A 21,612-nucleotide genomic window follows, 5' to 3' on the forward strand; every position below is an offset into this window, starting at 1 on the left:
ATATTTAATAGTCCACATTTAATTGTGATATTAGTTTCTCCAACTTGTGCTTCAGTATTCATTTTAATTTTATTATTAATTTTAATAAGATTTTGGTGATTGACCGCTCCCCTGCTCTGTGCTTGGTGAACTTTTAACCGTGGAACACAGACTACCTCTATAGTGTTAAATATGTTATTGTTGGCAGATGAGGGTTCTAAGGAAGCAGCAGAGAGGTGTGTAAGACTACAACTCTGCTTCCAGCTCATCCGGGGGAATCCCCAGGCGTTCCCAGACCAGCCGAGAGATCATCTTTTTAATAATCTTCCACAATCTAGTCCAGGACGTGCCCTTTGTTTACCCTGCTGAATGCCTCCAACAGGGTGACTTTGGATCGATGACGATGACGCACCTCTATCACGTTTTGCATTACTAACCAGAGGGATTTATTCTGTGGATTCTGTCTTGTCAGGATTACCTCCTGCTGTGTGTGAGTCTGGCAATCAGTTTGGATCATTTCTTTGTGGTCAGTAAAGTTTGTTCTTTGATTTCAATGTAATTCTTCTCTGCTGTATTTGGGACCAGTCGCCATCTGAGACAATTAGATGTCCTGGACAAACAGTATTCTGTCTGTACCTGTGTTCATGTTAATGACATTAAAGCAGTGGAGTCATTAAATCTCCATGTTTGTGTCTCTGACAGCAGGTCAGGATATAAACTCATTAATGAGAAATAACTAATGAAAGAAAGTAGAAAATTAAAGCAACAGTAGTCAAAAATTAACTTAATAAAAGGTTTTATTCAACTCTCAGTGGGAAAAGTGTGACTCCTCCTCATGCGTGTCTGTGTTTCACTAGAACAGGTGAGTTTCTGTCTTCTGCAGAACATTTGCATGTTTTTCTGCATGGTTGCTCCTCAGAGTTTAAAGTTCTGATGTCACAGAGAGTCTGAACTCTTTTCACACTCTCACACTGAAAACTTCAGCATCACCATGTTGTCAATAATTCTGACTGTCATCTTTCTGAGTCAGGGTGAGACTTTTCAACATTGTTTGATTTCATCCTCTTCTTCTTTCCAAGGAGGCTGAAATCATTTCATTTTTACATCATAACTGCTCCTCCAGGCTCTTTTCAGCTGCTCTTTTAAACATTTGTTGTTTGTCATTTCAGAATCTTCTGCCAACAACTTTCTGACTCAGGCTGATAAATTCAAGTCTGTTAGTGTTGGAGGGTCTGTGACCATCAGCGCCACAGGAAGCTCAAATATTGGCGGCTATCTCAGCTGGTACCTTCAGAAACCTGGACAGGCTCCTAAACTTCTGATATATGATGTATCAAGTCTCTACACAGGAACGCCGTCTCGATTCCGTGGCAGCAGATCTGGTTCTCAGTACACTCTAACCATCACTGGTGTTCAGGCTGAAGATGAAGCAGTTTATTACTGTCTGGGTGACCATCGCGATGGAACATTCACACAGTGATTTAGAGCCGTACAAAAACCTCCCTCAGTGTGACTGAAGTGGAAACAGCAGCTGCAGCTGCAGACGATGAAGAGTCACCAGCATAACTGGTTCAGTCAACACCAGAGTCACCAAGTACAAACCAGATTCATTTAAACACAAGTCAAATCAGTTTAAAAGCTTTAAAATAACCATGAAAAATACACAAATACTCAGTTTAATCATTAATAGAGGAATGATATATTACAAGTTACAATGGACAAAAAATCATTAGTAATAATTAACCATTAAATCAGTAATTACATTTACTCAAGTGCTGCTTCTTTGTGCAGATTTGATGAACTTTGCTTCATTCATGCCAAATTTGTTATGATACTGTTATATAATAAATAATGCAGAGAACATAAAGGAATAAACTCCTATCAGCCATGAAACACATTCATGTTCATATTCATGAATATAAATCCATCTACAACGAGCTGTAACCATCTCTTCTAACATGATTTATTATATTTCGATACTGGGATATTTCACCTTCTTCAACCAGGATTGTCTGAGTTCTTCCAAATTTTCCTGTTGAAAACAGACAAAAACTAAAGACAAATGTGGAGTAAAGATGGTTGATGACCAGATTGTGATGCTTTATTTGAAAATAGTATCAGTGAAGATAAACAACCAAGCAGAAATGTCTTCATCACTTCAAGCTTTAATAGCAACATCATCATCATCATCTCATCATCATCATCATCATCATCATCATCATCATCATCATCATCATCATCACCAACAGGAGCAACATGACAATGATTTAGCGCTCTCACATCTAGCTGCTGAGCTACACACGTGATTGTGTCAGACGTGACAGCCGTGTTGTTCTCTGACACACAACTGCAGCTGCAGACGATGAAGAGTCACCAGCAGAACTGGTTCAGTCAACACCAGAGTCACCAAGTACAAACAAGATTCATATGAATCATATTCAAATACATTTTAATAAATTTTACAAATAAAACATTGTACACAATTTAATGTAAGTAACTATGTGATGTAGTTTGTTCTGATTATTTAGAAGCATCTGAATATCTCACCACTTTTTCAACCAGATGAGGGATTTTAAACTTTTGCCCCGTAGTTGTTTTCACCTGCTGTAGACTTGACAAAGATAACGGAGGTGGATCATTCTTTCAGCACTGACATTTCGTGTCCTCCAGAACACAGCATGATAACTCCTTCTGATTTGAACCCTATTGTGACCAAACTGTCACCCAATCAGGAACAATTTTTTTTAAAAAAGTGCCACTTTTACTGCTGATTTATTTTGAGTACGTTCTGTTGCACCCTTCGATCTTCGTGCTGCATTTTTCGACGTCGACCAGAGTACATTCCTGGCTTCTCTGGAACGTCGCTTGGAATTAAGAGGACAGCCCTAAGTTGGTTTCACTCCTACCTCCACCAAAGAACGTTTTAGCCTTGTTAGCACAGTTTTTTTCATCCCCTTCCCCTGGTCATCACGGTGTCCCCCAGGGATCCTTTCTGGGTCCAGGGTTTTGGGTTTGGGTTTGCCCTACCGCCTGACCCTAGCCCTTAACCCAGCTCCATTGCTTATATCGTTCATCTCAGGGCAGCTCCCAGGTCTCCTTCATGTCCCCTGCTTAAACAACACGGTGACAGAGCCTTCGTGGTTGCTGATCCATCGTCTGCCACCGGACATTAGAGATTCCCCTCTAAAATACAGTTTTTAAAAACAGGGTTTTTACACCTCTTTACATTGGCCTTCCCTGCACTTTAATTGTCTTAATCTGTTATATCTGTAATTGATTGTCATTTGATGTCATCTGAGTTTAAGATTTTATTTTTTGTTTTTGAGTTATTACCCTGTGTACAGCACCTTAGTGCAAAATGTGTAAAAAATATTATTTGATGCATCACAGCTAAGACAAAACAAACAAAAAAAACCCACTGCCAATTATGAAAATAATATAGATAAAATTCTGGTAAGTAAGCAAGTCAATTTAAAATCAAAACTGTCTGAATTGGCATGTAATATAAGAGAACTAAAATGGAATTGCACATGGACATCAAACGTCAACTCGTTTTCAGTGGGCGTGGTTTGACGTGCGGGGGCGTAGTTGGAGGTGACGCGTCGCTCCTTCCTCGGCTTCTTCGCCGTGTGAGGCCTGATTTGGAGCGAAGCAAACGTCGAAGAAAATCAATAAAAAATAACACGAGAGAAGAGGGCAAAAGTGCCGCCTTTATTCTGGTGAGGTTTTTACTGCCCCCGTGCATTTCTAAGCCTGTATGTTATTTGGTTCGCTGTTGCCACTGAGTGCCATGCTGCTCTCGAGGCTTTTGGAGGCGTTAACGTTAGCCTCCCTGGCCTGTTGGGATTCAGGCGCTGAAATGTGGTAAATATTTGCTGTCCTTAACAGCTCCTCATCTTTAGTAGAGTCCATAATACTCCAAGGGCGTGTGCTTATTTAGTCGTCCTCACTCTTGCGTGTGTCCGTTTTCTACCCGGGGGAGGGACGGGCTATGATGCTAGTTAGCCTGCTAATGCTAATGCTGATGCTACGAGTCAGGCCGCTCCGCTTCATCACCAGCTTTGACTCTGTATGCCTCAGATCAGCAGAGAGAGCAAAAGGTCATCATTAAACGGGTTATAACAGAGGGTCTTATTTTATAAAAGTATATTGATTGATAGAGAATGTCAGTACCACTGCATTTCAAAGCTGTGCGAGCTAAAGATGAAATTAAATGCCAGTATAAAATGGCAGTTTGGGAAACTGATGGCATTGTAGAGCCACTTTCATGGTCTCTCTGCTTTGCAGCGGTTTAATGTAATACAAATGTGCATTGTTACGTCCCAATCCTTCACCCAGTATATTCCCAAGCACCTTTGCAAAAGACTGATCACCGTTATTAGTGCAGAATCCAGTCCAGAAGTGGTGTGGAACCGAGTGGCGCACGTTATATTTGAGGTTATGGGGAATACGTGCATCCAGTTGTGCAAAAGCTTTCACAATATGTGTGCTGGGGGGTTGGAACACAACTCCAGAAAGGAACCCATTTCACCGTGCATGTTATCTGGGCAGGCAGAATCAAAATGAAATTGGTCAAGGCTGGATTAGGGTCCGTATAATGTGTGGAGTCAAGCTACTCCTGCTCAATCCAAATGCCCTCTGGGTCTCTAACTGGGTTGTTGGATTTCTGTCTTAATCCCGCCCAGCTTCAGGAGCTGCAAGGTGTCGCCATGGCAATCCAACAGTGGCACAATGACAATAAGAATGTGAGTATGACATTTTGGCTCCCGTATCAAGTGATGCTGTGACGTGTGACTTCATCAACTTGGTGTTGGACGTGCAAACTGGAGGTTTTGGAGTGAAGTGATTGGGAGCTAATGAGGATACATCCACATCTGTCTAAATGTTCATGAACGTTATGGTTTTGAGCTGATAGAGGTTTCGCTAAAATTGTCCCATTCTTGGTGGAATCAGAAGACATGTGAAGCCTGCTGACAGTTTGTACAGGACTCATTCATCCTCTGAGCTTCTAACCCAGCAGAATACACATTCCCAACTGTGCTTCTGCATGAATGGACCTCTGTGGGGGGGTAGCTGGGCATCTTCCTGTTATAAGTGTGTGATCCATTTTCAGCCCCCAGCCAAGGTCTCTGCTGTCACAACAAGTACATAAACGGTCAAAAATCGGCCGTCTTGCTCTGGTGTTGCCAACCACGTCTTCATATTTAACAGCAGTTGTAGTGTCAGTGTGGTTACTTCTGCATTAGGACTAAAATGAACCTCGTCACATTGTTCACTACATAAAGGTACGCAGAACCTTTATGGTTTCTTTTTAGAAAACTTGGGTAGAAAACTTTTTTATATATATAAAAACAACCCTTTTGTTTGACCTGTTTTAATTCTATTTATTTTTTAAAAATTCAGAAGAGAAATCTGCAAATAATATAATAATATATTGTGTGTGTTGGATTGTGCAGGAAGTCAGATTTCAGTTGAATTCAAAGGATTTTTGCAGCGGCGTTTGGAGTTGGTGCTTTGAGTTTGTGGCGATTGAGCATTTAGGCTTTTTTCCCTTTTTGCTCTTCACGGAATTCTGACGTATTTGTGCTGAAGGTTGGTTTGAAGAATCACCACCCTCCCTCTGGATTGGTTGGGCTTGAATTACATAACAGTTGCACATGTGACACTAATTTTCTGCATCCATAATTTTCCCAAACGACAGATGTTCAACTATTGTGGAATAAATCTAATTATATTTATGGAACATAAATAGCTGTTGCTCTTTATCTTATTTATTCATTGCTTTTATAGTGTTCTATTATTTAAATGGTCGTGTACGCCCAGTTAGAACTCAGTTTAACTGGAGCGCTCGTGTCCGACCACGATGTCGTGCCGTTTAGTCACCGCTTGTGTCTCTTCTGCAGGAGGTGTATGACATGTCAAACGGTTATGAAGACCACATGGGGGGGGGCGAGGGAAAGGATGCAAAGACCAACCTAATAGTGAACTACCTGCCTCAGAACATGTCGCAGGAGGAGCTGCGGAGCCTCTTCAGCAGCATCGGGGAGGTGGAGTCCGCAAAGCTGATCCGAGACAAAATCGCAGGTAGGTCAGGCTGCGATGGGACGAGACCCGTGGTGAACCAGTGTGACGCCTCTGGGCAAGGCTTTGACCTTTCCGAAATACAATGTTTGTGTGGATTTAGCAGAAAGTGGATCATCTTACGAGGAGGATATGAACCCTCTCCCTCTCCTTAACGATTTTTTTAAACCATGATTTCATTTAGCCGAGAACCCAGGTAGGAGGTAGATTTTTGTTCCAGCCCGCCCAGCTCTTTTTAACTGGAGACTGTTTGTTTCTTTCTTTAGATTAGCATGCATTGTCAAGAATTGTTTTTTTCTTTTCTTTCTTTTTTGTTTTAATATATTTGTTTGCCAATTTTTTTAAACTATACAACCTTTTTTTGTTTTGTTTTATTGTTTTCCTTTTTTTTTCTCTAGGCCACAGTTTAGGGTACGGATTTGTTAACTATGTTACCCCTAGTGATGCAGAAAGAGCTATCAATACACTGAATGGACTAAGGCTACAGTCCAAAAATATCAAGGTAATGTGCAACAAGGTGTTCTACAATTGTCAAACTACAGATTTCTTGTTTTATAACCTCTGTGGCTCCTCTGCTGTTTGCTAGCTAGCTAGTGCCTGTCAGTGCAATAAGTGACACTACTTTTCCTGTTGTGTGTTAACTTGAAGGCACTTTTGTGGTAAATTCAGTGTTTTTTAAAAAAAAAAAATGTTTTAAGTATCCTTTGTATTTCGAATTTTAAAAAATTATTTATACTTTTGTTGCTAATCTTTGCTCCACTCCAATATTTAACACAAGAAATCAATGAAGTATAAAATTAAATCAATAATAGATCAAATCTGTTGGGTAAGAAAATCTGTTAGGTCAGATGTTGCAACTTTGCTCCTTTAGTGATATAATAAGCAAATATATCAACAGCTGAGTGAATTTACAGGCTTGTAGTTGTTATGTTTTGCACAGTCAGCAGAATTTTAATCGAGGAAGTGTTTCCTGTTGTCAGGTTTCGTATGCTCGGCCCAGCTCTGACACAATAAAGGATGCTAACTTATACATCAGCGGCCTGCCCAAGTCCATGACCCAGAAGGATGTGGAGGACATGTTTTCCCGATTCGGGCGCATCATTAACTCGCGTGTTCTTGTTGACCAAGCTACAGGTATGAAGCTTAACTAACGCCTTTGGCTTTCTGAAGCCGAATGTTTAACCAACCCCTTAAACAGCTGCATCAATCATTTCACACAGGCGCGTCCAGGGGCGTGGCTTTCATCCGGTTTGACAAGCGGGCCGAGGCAGAGGATGCCGTCAACAACCTGAATGGCCAAAAACCTTCAGGGGTCGTCGAGCCAATCACAGTCAAGTTTGCGGCCAACCCAAATCAGACAAAGAACACACAGGTCATCTCTCAACTCTTCCACAACCAGTCTCGGCGTTTCGGGGGGCCATTACATCACCAGGCACAGAGGTTTAGGTGCGTGCCAGCGAGTTGCTTTAAGATTTAAAACCTTTAGATCAGGGCTTAAAGTGTTCCAGCCCCAGGCCGGATCCATAAGGTGCAGAGTTTGACTGCTTTGAAAAATGAGTGTGATGGCCCGTTGACATGGCTGGAGTGAATCCATAAACAGGCGGACGCCAGCATGTGGGGGTTCCCGCCAGCTACACGGATCCATGGAATGAGAGGGACATAGCTCGTTGTCTTTACCAAGCTAATATCTGTGGACAGCTGAGCCGCTGTTCTGTCAATTTCTGCTACCTATGGAAAGGTGCATCTCTGCAACCTCATCATTTAACAGATAATTAATAGTCCATATTGGTTAGGTTGCAGTGTACGTAACATCATTTGTTATTGGGTAATGTTAGCGCCAATAGATGGAGACCCACCTATTGGTAGAAGCAGCAGTAGCAAAAATTGACGAAGCAGCAGAAAAAATATAACAGTCTTGTAAGGTTGTCATTTTATCCAGAAACACATTTTTATAGCTTTATCAGCTAATGCTACCAGCAGCACTGCTTACACAGTTAATTATCTGCTGTTACCATTGAAAGGTGGAAGTGGTGCACGTATTGTTGATTACTTATATTAATTAAATGGCTTTATTGTACCAAACGGTATGTGGCACCCCCACCCCCCATGACTACTTTAGGCCATGCTTTCGATGTGGTTGTAAATGTTTAAAGAATAGGACCAGTGTCAGTAAAAAAACAATTTCTTTTTGCTGATAAAGAGCTGTCAACATTACCATTTCAGGTTCTCGCCCATGAGCGTCGATCACATGGGGGGGGTGGGCGGCGTCAGCGTCCCCACCAACTCCAATAACGGCTGGTGCATCTTCATCTACAACCTCGGCCAGGAGGCGGACGAAACCATCCTCTGGCAGATGTTCGGCCCCTTCGGCGCCGTCACAAACGTCAAAGTGATCCGCGACTTCACCACCAACAAGTGCAAGGGCTTCGGCTTCGTCACCATGTCCAACTACGAGGACGCGGCCATGGCCATCGCCAGCCTTAACGGCTACCGGCTCGGAGAAAAAATACTGCAAGTGTCCTTTAAGACCAGCAAAGGTCACAAATAGAAATTGGACAGTGGGGTGTAGAGGAGAGGTGGAAACGACCTGCAGGAGGCTTTAACAGCGAGAAGTTTGCAGCCTTTGAGTTTTAGTGTATCCAGAGTTAAGTTGACTCTTCTGCACCTTTTGTATTTGTCCAAACAACTTCTTAATTGTCTTTGTACTCATGTTTTGGACTCTGACATTCAGTAGTTTGATATTATAGAGGGGGTTACGAATATATGTGGCTGTCCCCAAGTAATTTTAAAGCAAATGTCGAAAAAGCTAAGATGCTCATGTGTGTTGGATGTTCAGCTGAGGACTCCCAACAGAAGGCTGGGAAGCGGCTCCAAACGGCAGAGAGCCCAGCGCGGTCTCCCCAACGGCGCTTCTGGGGAATAGGTGAGGATCTCGTAAATCCGAAAAGATGCCTTAAAATGACGATCCAGCCGATAAACAGACCCGCAAAAACATCACCGTCACGTTGAGTTACCGTGAAAATTAAGCACTTTTAGCCAGGCTGTTTTAGAGCATCGCAGAGCTCAGCCACTCGTGACAGGAAATTGGCTCACCTTCAAGATCTAACGGTCTGTTTTTGATCTGGTTGATTTTGTTGTCGTCCTGTGTAAAGTTGTCTGGAGAGTCCAGTGAAGTATGAAAGTCGATGAAAGAGACGGACCAAAGGCAGGCAGAGATTTGATCCTCTAATCCCAGTTTGTTTTGCTGTTTGCTTTTTCTTTTCATTGATTTCCCCCCTCATACATTCTGTCTCCTAACTGTAATCTCCAAACATAACTTTCAGGAGCATCTTTCCCCTAAAGAGAACCTTAATGGCCTGTTTATTTCATTTAGTTTTTCTTTTTAATTTTTTTTAAAAATTTGTTTCCCTTGGAACATAAAAACACCATTAAATTTTATTTTGTTTTGCTGAGTTTTGTTTGGTTTGTTTCTTTTTCTTTCTTTTTTCCCTTTATTGCTGAAGTCGGCCTGCGGTTCAACAGATATCTGCTTCGATCAGTGTTAGCTCAGATCAGCGTGCATAGAAAGCTGCGGCTAAATCGTTCTAACGGTAAAACAGTGCAGAGCAACAGAATTAGCGAGCGATGTTGGACGTGTTTGAGCTCAGTGAAACACTAATAAAGAATTCAGTCGAGGTGTTCATAGGTGGAGCATCACAGTCTGGTTTGAGATGAAATCACCGAGCTTAAACCTCGTCAGAACGTAACCACGCCAACGAGATAACTCCCTCCATGAGTTCCAGCTTTGGCTCTTATCCAGGATTTCAATGGGGTTTTTTTTGTTTTTTTGGCTCACGTCTCAACATTGTGCAATATTTCAGAACTTGCTTAAAGCAGATACAGTTTATTGTAGTCCTGGACTCCGTTTTTTTTTTCTTTAATAATTTTACTGACATTTGTGTGGTACTGCTTACTTTAAGAGAGCGCTACATGGGAGACGTGAGGGGAATCCTTTTGGGAAAGTCCAGAAAAACAGCATTCCGCCTTAATTTATTAGAGAAATGAGTGTATTATTCGTGAGTGGACGTGCATATTTATTTGAACATGTTTGTAGCTGTATGTTACATTATTGGAGTTGTTTTTTTTAAAAGATTTGTTGGTGTTAAAGGGGCACTAAGTCCATGTCTTCTAACATTCGGTCCATTCAATAAAAACATTGTGATTTTTCAGAATTAAATGTTTATCTCAAAACCATTGGAATATTTAAGTGATTTTTTTGTAACATAAATGTGACGACTCAACATAGAACAAGATCTGTTTTTATTAGAAAATAAGACATTTAAACGCATAGGTATAAAAGCATTTCCTAGTGACGATGGTGTCAGTAGCTTAACTGTTTAACTGCCCCCTATATACTTTCTTTACACAAGTTCAACTGCTTTTAAGTTTTTCATGATCTTAAAATTAGGCTGTAAATGCTGATCATAAGGCAACTCAAACCCCCAATCTGACTCCATCACAGCAGCTACTGTAACTGTTTCTATAGCAACTCCAGCCCGTTTAAAGCCTACTACTTTTCCGCTGCCGGTTTTGCAGGTCGCTGGTTTCCTTTCCCCCATTAATCCGCTCTACTCTGACATACAGTACTTGAGCTCATGCGTCTTCCGCACCGCGCTGCCAAATGTTGGCCGCTACACCCAGACTCTGGTTTGGGTCAGAAGTCCAAACGGGCCCTCTTGTCCACGGCAGGCCTCTCCGTCATCGAGGAAAAAAGGCAATTTGCAGTCCTGTGTCTCATACTTGGCAGAGGTTGTAGCAGGCTACGGGCCTCTCCATCATGTTCTCTCCATCCACCTCGAAGATGTAATCGCAGCGGTGCGCGATGAGAGGTGCGTCCGACAGCGCCACGCTCTGGTTGCCGAAGGAGATGACCGTGTCCCTCTGGAGGGGAGGAAGCGACCACCAGTGTTAACAGCAGCTAGCCCAGTCACTGTGTGACATTAGAACATTTTGATCAGCTAAAGGTTTGAAAGCCTCCTCACCCGTTGGTCATTCGCAGGAGGAGGTGTGTTGACCACAGTACCATTGGATGTTTTGTCAAAGTCCTTCTTGCACAGATGCGCCATAATCCCTGCAGCGAGGGCATCGCCGAGGACGTTGATCATTGTCCGGAACCGATCACTGACAAAGAGAATGGGTAGGTCACTCACACATTGCTCCCAAAGTCCTCAAAGCTGTCTACTTGATGTTTGAGGGACTCACAGAACCCAGTCAATGGCCACAATTAAGGAGATGTCAGCAGGTGGTAATCCCACAGATGTGAGGACAATCACCATGGTAACCAGCCCTGCTTGAGGTATCCCGGCTGCCCCTATGCTGGCTGCTGTTGCTGTTATACTGATGTGGAATTCAGGAAGTGTTAACTTCAACATTTCAACACACGAGTTAAGTGAAAACTAGTTACGTCTCACCTAATGGTGACCAGCTGGCCGAAATCCAAATCATACTCGTTGACCTGAGCTATAAAGATGGCCGCCACGGCCTCGTACAGGGCGGTGCCGTCCATGTTGATGGTGGCCCCGACTGGAAGCACAAAACGGGCAATCTGACGGTCCACACCGCAGTTCTCCAGGAGACACTTCATGGTGATTGGTAACGTCGCTGAGCTGAGGAAGAGGACAGGGTCGGGCAGGGCAGGGTGAGACAGACGTCTGATGGACAAACTGTCCTGCTCCGGACTGTGGGGCTCTCTTACCTGGAGGATGTGGCCAGCGCGATGACGAGGGCCTGCAGCAGCCCTCGGATGTAAGGAAAGGGATTCTTACGAGTGAAGAAGTAGAAGAAGAGCGGCAGCAGGATGAGACCGTGCACGAACAGGCCGGACAGGACCGTGATGAAGTACATGCCCAGTTTCTCTCCCAGGTGAGCCGGGTCGTGCATGTCCAAGATCTTTCCTGCCACCAGGAACACAATCCCGAAGGGGAAGTACCTGCATGGTTTCGGGATCGAAGATTAGATTGTGCAGGAACTTTAAAAAAGACACCTGCCCTGATTAGCTTCTGTATTTCTCAGATTATAAGAAAAATGAGAGACAGTTTTAAAAATAATTATGTTTTAGAAACAAGTTTTCCTCCAAAAAGCATTTCAGCAGAAAATGGACAGATTCGTGCACCTTAAATGCTGCTCAAACTACTGGAGTTCATGTGAGATTCGATCATTTATTCAAATAGATGACAAAAAAATAATATTTTCTCTCTGCACCATCATGGATACGGTTTCAGACAACCCTTGATGTTGCGTCATACAATGGTTTTTAGATGCTTGCAGGCTAAAAATGTAACCTAGGAAAAGTCTTCAAGGTGGTCAAACACTTCAATCATTGCCATTAAGATCCTGCTGCGTTGACATTTATCCTCAGGAGCTGTGGTGCCTGAGAGGCGTTAAGAACACTTCAGACGCCATCCGTTACTCCCTGGGCTTTATTTTTAGACATAATCTGCCTCTGAACTGTTGCCGGGCTGTCTTCATCTGAATGGGTGTCTTCAATTATGCTCTGGTCTATTTCTGAAGGTGTGTCTTACCACATGGCAGCGTTGATGATCTTCATGACGCACTCGTTAATGCACTGGCAGACGTTCACAAGCGGCGCTCCACGTTCTCCCATCTTCCCCAGCAGCAGACCTGGGGACAGTCCGTACGTCCACGTGTGATTTAATCTGATTTATAGTCTAATCCCCATGAAAAGGTTTTGGTGTTGTTCTGCAACTCAAACTATACACTTATTTCATAATTTAATGAAACCTGTCATGGGCCCGTTTAGGCCCCGCCCACAGATGGCCCCTCACCTCTATCAGGACCATTGCCTCCTTTCTCGTGTCCGCATTCATCCAAGTGATCAGTGTAAATTTGTCAGGCCGCCATCACGGCTTATTTCTGGCGTAGCAGATTTTGTAGAAGTGTGTCTGAATGTTTGATGAATGTTTTAGAGGTTTGTGGATCACCTACCCATGGTAGCAGAGAAGATGACGATCCCCAGGACGTTCATACCCTTGCTGGTACTCGGGACGATTTTGTACTTGATGTCTGGAGCTGGGGTGATCTCCAGGAAGACCGGGTGGCCCAACTTAGGGTTGTGGTAGTCGGGCATGACGTACACGTAGTTGGCCTGAGACTCTTTGACGTCGGCACTCTGCACGATGGGAACCAGGTCGGTGCGGTACTGAGGGGGAACCACAGAGAGGCGACTGTTGGACCAGGAATTCATGAGCACTGTCCTAAAACCCACTGTTGCCTTATGAGAGGAGGAACTCACCTGCTGAAACGTTGCTTCAATTAAATTTGATGGGATCATGTTCCTGTAAAGACCAACACACACAAACACGTCAGGTCATGACTGTAGAGAAAAGAAATAGCTTTTCACCGGTTGATGATGACTCTTGATACATTCATTTTTTCCCCACATTTCACAGCTTTTATCGCCCAGAACATTAATTATGTTGTTGAGTTACAGTCAGAATCGCTCTAGATTTCCTCAAATGCTCCTGATAAAAACAAAAACCTCCACATTTTAAGGTCTCACCAGTCAAAACTGCCTCACAAGAGTGCTGAAAAACTGGTAAACCAAGAAAACCACCATACCTAACATGATCATTTAAAACTCCTATTTATATCTGCAGACTGAAACTGGACAATGTCCCCATTCATGCAGACGAATGCACACAAATCTACACATGCAACTGTAACTATCTCTAACTGGATTGTGATTTTACTGCATCCAGAAATGGAAATAGCTCAATCTGAGAAAATCAGGCCTTATATGTCAAAAATCATCCCGACTGCTAATAAGGCCCCAACGGCAGCTTTATTTCAGCTATATTTCTGCATCTTGATGATATAGGATATGAAAAAATCTCTGGTTTACTATCCCAAATGTGTGATGTCATGTAGAAGGGAAGAAAGGAAGAGTGGTTCAAACACACCTCCCATCATCCACAGCTGTGCTGGCTGTTGCTAAACATGCTAATGTACAGTTTTATTGGGAAAAAATGAAGTAGCAACAAACAGGGATAAAAAGTATCTTTAACAGAATGACAGGGAGCAGGAGTTCAGCCACGATTGCGTTACCTGGTGGTAATTATCCAGCCTGTGTCAGCAAGCCAAACCTGAGCAGCAAACACGTAACAGGACTGACAAGTCCACCTGACACATGGGCTTACATTGGCACAGCACTCACGCTAATAAAGGTGTAAGTATTAATGGATGTCCAGCATTAATGGTCCTGTTGTAAGCCCGAGCACACACTGTCTCTCTTACACACACAAACACACGCACCAGCTGGGAAAGTGCAAGCTTAACAGGTCATAAGGCCTCCCTATTCTTAGCCCGCTGCAGAGACATGACAGCTACACATGTGAACAGAGCAGATTTGATGTGTTCTCTTCCCACAAATCTTCATTTCAGACAGTTTGGATTTCTAATTTGGTAAATCCTTGTTTGAAAATTGTAATTTGGGACCATTCAGGAAGCATCTGAGAATGTGAAGAATCCACAGCATCAGGCGAAGCTCCAGAATGGAGGTTCAAACTGGGTCTGTACTGGATTTAAGTGGTCTTTTCGTTTTCTCTACTATTTTGTGGGTGTTAATTTAATGCCATTACAGACAAATCCTCGTCTTGGAAAACTCTGCTACGGTAATTAGATACTGTAGGTGAGCCGGAAATGCAGCACATCACAATTTAGCGTAGCATGTAGCTACTGAGGTGATCACTCCAAACAGGGACTTCCTGTCCAGATCTGGGTAATGTTTAAAAACAACACTTTCTACTGGCTACGGTTTTACATAAGAAGAATGGAAACACTTGTGTTTATGGAAATTTGCTAAAAAACAAACAAGGAAACCTAAAAAAATGTTTGTGCGGGTCTGACCTGATGAGGTCCAGCAGAGCGTCAGCGGAGGTCATGACTGGACCTGAACTTGCATGATGATTATCTTTCTCCGCGCCGGTCCCTGGGTGGATGATGAGCACCAGAATGATGCCCACGATGACGGCGATGAAGGTCGTCCACAGGTAGTAGGTGATGGTCAGGACCCCCAGACGGCCGCTTGCCTTTGTGTCCATGGCTGAGAGGCCAGACATCAGACTTTGTGGAAAAAGTGGAGGTTGAGTTTTGACATTATTATTCTTAATTTTCAGTACAGGCGAGATTTCATAATTAGTTTCAGGTAAATTTGAAGGGTACTTGTCCAAGGTGTATTGCTGCCTCATGTGGCGGAGTTCAGCTAAATTCTCTATATTTTATCATATGTTTTAAAGGGCCAGGTATAGATATAGATGGACGGAAGGGTGCCTCCTTTATGTCCAAGGTCCTTTTTTTTTTTTTTTACCTGTTTTTGTATTTCAACCCCTTTAAAATTGCCTTGAGTGTTTAAATCTGTAATTTGCAGCTTTCTTCCCCCCTTTTTTTTTTACAGCAATGCCTATTGTTGCTGATCATGGTGATGATGAGGATGATGAGGATGATGTTACTGTATCCTGACAAATCTGAGGACACTTACCTGGACGTGATTAGTGGCAGAATCAGCATCTTTAACATCCTCATTAGCAGTTCTCCAGGGAAGGCAAAGTAGATCTTAGCCTGTGTGAGAGTTCAGCTCAAGTTGAAGCTCAAATCAACTGATAATGTCAATGAAAACAGAATAAAAACACCTAAACATTATTGTGATTATTATCACTGCCACACAGGATCTGAGTGTTCCTATTTCATCATGCACGTTTTCGTGGAAAGGTTGTTTTATTATCACAGAAAGTGATGCGATTGAAGGGAACACAAAAGGTGCTGCAGGTATTCCTGCATTCCTACAGATTCTCTGTTTCTTTATGTCTCCACTTTCTCTGTGACATAACTCCATCTCACAATTCAAATTCCATCACTCACTCAGGCTTTGAAACAAAAGACATGAGTGTTGTTGAGTCAGTCTCACCTGCGTGGACAGGTTAAACGTCCTGAGGAGAAATCCAAGCACGCAGCCCGTCACCACGGCGATGACCGAGAGTGTCAGCAGCCCATTCCTCTTGCAGTAGTCCTTCAAATATGCCCTGAGCTTCACAGGCACCAAACTCTTCCAAAATTTGGACACACTTTCCATCCTGATGTGGAGTCAGTCGTATCCAGCAGCCCCCCACCCCCACCCCCCGGCGGTCTTGACAGATATCCGAAAATTCTGGCGTTTTGTTCTTTTTTCCGAGGCGTATCAGTGCGGATCCCACCAGGTACGAGGTTGAGTGCAGCTAATGAAATACGCATCAACCTTGGTTTGTGTCTCACACCAGGGAGCTGATCCAGTCTGGGGGAGGAAACATTGACTAAAGGATTCTTGGTAAAGCCTAATGGATTATCCCTACCTGATGCTAACAGAGGCTTCTCCCCAGTCACTCAGGTCTTATTAAAGAAAGCATCAGCACTGATAAGCCTCTCCACTTATAGCTCATTATGGGCCATTACGACTCAAAGTCATTCCATTCATTAAAAAACACAACAGCCTTTCCCATGTGACGGCCACACTTTTCCTGAAGATTTATCATACAGGAGATACAATTCATCAGGAATTAGAACCTCTGACACGCGTTCGCCGCGTAGACTCTAGAACGACACGGCAGTTTTCAGGGGATGAGGGCAGAGGTCAACGGTGAGACAGCATTAATCCAGTGTGTGTGCGGAACTAGTGCTTACACTCACCGTGACGTTAAACTAAGTTAGGGCGTGACATCAGGATTTAGACCAGAGCCTCTGGAGAACCTGGACCTGTGAAGGTCCACCGGTGAGCCTTTCTGCTGGTGTCACTTCTGGAATTCAAATGTGGCTGCAAACAATGGCAACTGGGAGATGGACGAGTTTATTCCAGGAATGGGAACAGCGATGATATCCTTGTGGATAAACGCTACTCCGTGGTGGTGCTTCCATGTTCTTCTGTAGTCTGACGTGTCGCCTTGACTGTGATGACCTGGGAACGGATCCAAATGTTACCGAGCGACAATGTCCGTCTACGTCACCTGCAGCCAATCCAATAAAGCGTAATCCTTGTTGGGAACAATGCACGCAGTAAGATCAGACCTACACAGAGGACAAACACACTTAATCTCTGTGACTTTGTGAACTTCATGTGAATCAGATCCCAACAGACCAAAAGCAACTGACTCAGCACATGTTGGTGTGCTGAGTCAAGGAACACCTTAAAACATTTACTAGTAATTTGATTCCCACTGGGAGTTACTGAACACTCTGCAAAGAGTTTGATGTTTATGTTTTTTGGTGGTGAAAATTCTTAAATTCCTCATCATGACCGCTTTTTCCGTTTCGGGGTCACAGGGAGGGTGCACATGTGGGCGAAGGCAGGTTCCACCCCTCATCCAGGGCCCTATATCAGAATTTGAGGGTTCAGTGTCTTGCTTAAGGGTAGCTCGGCAGTACTCTGAAGGTGTTCTGGCACCTTCCTCAACTACCCATTTCTCAGCCCAGTTCCCAGTAGAATGAGCCACCACCGCCATAAAAATTTCTGAAATTCATTTACAAATAATGAATAAATATCTAGACAGCTATGTTTATGACAAAATTGTTGCAGATGTCTTCATACCTGTAAGAGATGCTTGAGAAGTTGTTGTCGGCTTTGTGCTCAATGATGTGGATCAGAAATTTTCCGTTAAGCAGGTGTGCTGAGGGTTTGTTCCACTCTAAATCACTGTGTGAACGTTCCATCACTATTGTAGCCCAGACAGTAATAAACTGCTTCATCTTGAGTCTGAACTCCACTGATGGTCAAAGTGAAGTCGGTGCTGCTGCCACTGCCACTAAACCGAGCTGCTGTTCCTGAATGATTTATTCTGACATGTCTTACTAGCAGCTGTGGAGGCTGTCCAGGTTTCTGTTGAAACCAGAACATACAATCACTATTTGATTGTCCATTATGACAGCTGCCAACAGCAGGGATTGTTTTACAGGTGAGAGCGACAGTGGATCCTGGAGTAGATGTGATCACTGCAGGCTGAGTCACAGTCACCTGACCGCTGCATCCTGCAGACAAAAACACATCATTTATCAGCAGAAAGAGAGGAGAGAAAAGACACAAGGACATCTTTGAGGTTGTGAGGGAACAAACCTGTAAAAGAGCAGCAGGTCAGCGTCCAGATGAGGATGGTGATGAGAGTCATGCTGCTTGTGCTTTCTGCTGTGTTGACTGACAGATCTGAGTCCTGCAGTGTTGAACTAACACCACTATAAACCTTCTCAGATCAGCTGATGATGCAAAGCCTCCTCTCTATGGAAATGATGTCTCTGCTCTCAACACACTGAAGGCACGAGCAGACAAAATCAACACAAACACAGCTTGGATTAAAAGCAACTTTCTTCTTCATGGAACTGAAGAAAAGATTTGACAAATACAGCTGAGCATCAACAACAGATGCTGATGTGAGAATGTTGGCATTTTTAAACTGGATTCAGCAGTTTTAGCTTTAAAAAGACAATTTCTTGGCCACTTTTGGAGCTGACTTTGTAAAATGTTATTCATTTGAAATAAATTGAAATTGTATTTTTTAAACCACAAATTAAAATGTAGAATGAGAATATTGTAACTGATCCACATCAGTTTTGATCATGTAAAGAGACTGATGTGTAAAAGTGATCAAATCGTTCAAATTCAAAGAGAAATTTCATCTATTGAAAATGTTGGTGCATTAAATCAACTGGTAATAATCCATTTTTGAGAGAAAAAGATGTGAATTTTCAGTGGGTAGCTGCTTGTTGACAGTGCAGGAGGTTTTTGTACGACCACTTGATGAGTTTGTATCACTGTGGTACACGTTTGGTGGAGGAACCAAACTCATCATATTCTGTAAGTAAATTTATCTTTACTGTTCAAAACATGTCAACAGTGTTTAATTTTACCAAAGACAAAGAACATTATTTTAAAGTCATCATATTTTTATAGATTTTGTTTGTTTGTAGGATTGTTAAGTTTGTGTTGTAAAACCTGAATCAGCGAATTTGAAAAGTCTGGTTATATTTCAGTAAAATTAACAAGAGACTGTTAATGTTGATTCTTGGAGAATTTCTTCTGTTAATAACAATCATAAACTTTGTTAGTTGTTAATGTTTGAGAAAGCGTGTCCAAGATCTACTTTCTTGATTTTAACGTGTAAAATATTTCACAGTTTCACTGATTTTATTATCTTTAATGATCTAAAATCTGAATACGATGTAATTCGATAAATGTAAAATGTGCAGAGATTTTAGTTTGAGTCGATCGTTTGTTCGTTTAAAGCTGAGAAAGGGAAGTGAAACAGACAGATGTCAAAGTCTGTAACTGAACACACATTTATTTCAAGCCAGTCAGTAAAGACGTGAATTATTTACTGCTTTAACTCAATATTAAACAGAGCAAACACTGATTAAGGACGTATGATTGAAGTGTAGCTGTAAATATGTCAGATGCAGTCAGAGTTGACGTGCGTGTCTCTGCTCTCCCCTCCAGCCGGCACCATGACCAGACCCTCCGTCTCTCTGCTCTCCCCCTCCTCTGAGCAGCTCCCTGGGGGCTCGGCCACGCTGGCCTGCCTGCTGACCAAGTACTCTCCTCAGGGAGCCCAGGTGAGCTGGGAGGTGGACGGTACGGAGGTGACAGAGGGCGTCCTGACCACCTCAGAGGAGGAGAAGAGCGGAAGCTACAGCAGCGTCAGCACCCTGACCCTGAGCAAGGAGAGCTGGATGAAAGGAGAGAATTACTCCTGCAAGGTCAACCATCATGGCCACGTTCAGAGCCAGCCCATCCTCAGGAGCCAGTGTAAAGGCTAGAGGGGCTGGATGAAGCCCAGCACAGGAGCTGTGTGTGTGGGGAGAGCAGGAGGAACACGGCTGCTGCTCTGAGCAAGATGACTTTAAATGTTTGTAGTTTGTGTGTCAGAGAACAACACGGCTGTCACGTCTGACACAATCACGTGTGTAGCTCAGCAGCTAGATGTGAGAGCGCTAAATCATTGTCATGTTGCTCCTGTTGGTGATGATGATGATGATGATGATGTTGCTATTAAAGCTTGAAGTGATGAAGACATTTCTGCTTGGTTGTTTATCTTCCCTGACTTTTCAAATAAAGCATCACAATCTGGTCATCAACCATCTTTACTCCACATTGTCTTTAGTTTTTGTCTGTTTTCAACAGAAAAATTTGGAAGAACTCAAACAATCATGGTTGAAGAAGAGGAGTAATATCCTCCTCAAAATATAATAAAACATGTTCGAAGAGATGGTTACAGCTCGTTGTAGATTGATTTATATTCATGAATATGAACATGAATGTGTTTCATGGCTGATAGGAGTTTATTCCTTTATATTCTCTGCATTATTTGTTTTATTACAGTATCATAAATAATCAAAATAAATGAAGAAAAGTTCATCAAATCTGCACATAGAAGCAGCACTTGCGTAAATGTAATTACTGATTTAATGGTTAATTATTACTAATGATTTTGTATCAGTTGTAACTTGTAATATATCATTCCTCTATTAATGGTTAAACTGAGTATTTCTGCATTTTTCATGGTTATTTTAAAGCTTTTAAACTGATTTGACTTGTGTTTAAATGAATCTGGTTTGTACTTGGTGACTCTGGTGTTGACTGAACCAGTTCTGCTGGTGACTCTTCATCGTCTGCAGCTGCAGCTGCTGTTTTCACTTCAGTCACACTGAGGGAGGTTTTTGTACGGCTCTAAATCACTGTGTGAATGTGCTGTGTACACCCAGACAGTAATAATCTCCAGCATCTTCAGCCTGAACACCAGTGATGGTTAGAGTGTACTGAGAACCAGATCTGCTGCCACTGAATCGAGACGGCGTTCCTGTGTCGAGACTTGATACATCATATATCAGAAGTTTAGGAGCCTGTCCAGGTTTCTGAAGGTACCAGCTGAGATCATCGTCAATATTTGAGCTTCCTGTGGCGCTGATGGTCACAGACCCTCCAACACTAACAGACTTGAATTTATCAGCCTGAGTCAGAAAGTTGTTGGCAGAAGATTCTGAAATGACAAACAACAAATGTTAAAAAGAGCAGTTGAAAAGAGCCTGGAGGAGCAGTTATGATGTAAAAATGAAATGATTTCAGCCTCCTTGGAAAGAAGAAGAGGATTAAATCAAACAATGTTGAAAAGTCTCACCCTGACTCAGAAAGATGACAGTCAGAATTATTGACAACATGGTGATGCTGAAGTTTTCAGTGTGAGAGCGTGAAGAGAGTTCAGACTCTCTGTGACATCAGAACTTTAAACTCTGAGGAGCACCATGCAGAAAAACATGCAAATGTTCTGCAGAAGACAGAAACTCACCTGTTCTAGTGAAACACAGACACACATGAGGAGGAGTCACACTTTTTCCACTGAGAGTTGAATAAAACCTTTTATTAAGTTAATTTTCTGACCTCTGTTGCTTTAATTTTCTACTTTCTTTCATTAGTTATTTCTCATTAATGAGTTTAAATTCTGACCTGCTGTCAGAGACACAAACATGGAGCTTTAATGACTCCAC

The 21,612-nt window shown here is 42.7% G+C and overlaps 2 protein-coding genes, 1 long non-coding RNA gene and 3 gene segments (V, D, J or C); 3 read left to right on the top strand and 3 right to left on the bottom strand.

Annotated features, from left to right (window-relative positions):
• The first annotated feature begins 910 nt into the window (after positions 1-910).
• LOC130520507 (Ig kappa chain V region 120-like) lies at positions 911-1,876 on the top strand. The segment is given in 2 exon segments: positions 911-1,010; positions 1,149-1,876. Coding segments are annotated over 2 exon segments (351 nt in total).
• A 168-nt stretch (positions 1,877-2,044) lies between these two features.
• On the bottom strand, positions 2,045-2,391 carry LOC130520509 (uncharacterized). The gene is made up of 2 exons (XR_008948887.1): positions 2,223-2,391; positions 2,045-2,169 (listed from the first exon to the last, which is right to left on the bottom strand). It is a non-coding gene; the product is annotated as an uncharacterized LOC130520509 (long non-coding RNA).
• A 1,161-nt stretch (positions 2,392-3,552) lies between these two features.
• Positions 3,553-10,293, top strand: LOC130520505 (ELAV-like protein 1). 5 transcript variants are annotated; one of them, XM_057024204.1, is made up of 7 exons: positions 3,553-3,698; positions 4,665-4,724; positions 5,883-6,063; positions 6,459-6,562; positions 7,041-7,194; positions 7,281-7,506; positions 8,284-10,293. In XM_057024204.1, exons 2-7 carry the CDS (start codon positions 4,689-4,691, stop codon positions 8,606-8,608), a joined length of 1,026 nt encoding a protein of 341 aa, XP_056880184.1. In that variant the 5' UTR covers positions 3,553-3,698; positions 4,665-4,688; the 3' UTR covers positions 8,609-10,293. The 5 variants fall into 5 exon arrangements, with proteins under 5 accessions (XP_056880184.1, XP_056880186.1, XP_056880185.1 ...); XM_057024205.1 differs by lacking the exon at positions 3,553-3,698 and adding an exon at positions 3,756-3,843; XM_057024206.1 differs by lacking the exon at positions 4,665-4,724.
• A 45-nt stretch (positions 10,294-10,338) lies between these two features.
• slc1a8b (solute carrier family 1 member 8b) lies at positions 10,339-18,485 on the bottom strand. The gene is made up of 13 exons (XM_057024203.1): positions 18,194-18,485; positions 17,672-18,108; positions 16,022-17,151; positions 15,596-15,675; positions 14,965-15,180; positions 13,352-13,394; positions 13,045-13,258; positions 12,621-12,720; positions 11,795-12,028; positions 11,511-11,705; positions 11,302-11,436; positions 11,082-11,220; positions 10,339-10,980 (listed from the first exon to the last, which is right to left on the bottom strand). Exons 3-13 carry the CDS (start codon positions 16,184-16,186, stop codon positions 10,834-10,836), a joined length of 1,668 nt encoding a protein of 555 aa, XP_056880183.1. The 5' UTR covers positions 16,187-17,151; positions 17,672-18,108; positions 18,194-18,485; the 3' UTR covers positions 10,339-10,833.
• A 304-nt stretch (positions 18,486-18,789) lies between these two features.
• Positions 18,790-20,143, top strand: LOC130520508 (Ig lambda-1 chain C region-like; the record flags this gene model as incomplete). The annotated part of the segment is given in 2 exon segments: positions 18,790-18,928; positions 19,568-20,143. Coding segments are annotated over 2 exon segments (459 nt in total), but the record flags the coding sequence as incomplete, so codon positions are not given.
• Positions 20,144-20,312: 169 nt separating this feature from the next.
• LOC130520510 (Ig kappa chain V region 3374-like) lies at positions 20,313-21,314 on the bottom strand. The segment is given in 2 exon segments: positions 20,313-21,107; positions 21,246-21,314. Coding segments are annotated over 2 exon segments (345 nt in total).
• Positions 21,315-21,612: the final 298 nt, after the last annotated feature.

The sequence above is a fragment of the Takifugu flavidus genome, unplaced genomic scaffold (genome assembly GCF_003711565.1).
Source record: "Takifugu flavidus isolate HTHZ2018 unplaced genomic scaffold, ASM371156v2 ctg409, whole genome shotgun sequence".
NCBI lineage: Eukaryota > Metazoa > Chordata > Actinopteri > Tetraodontiformes > Tetraodontidae > Takifugu > Takifugu flavidus.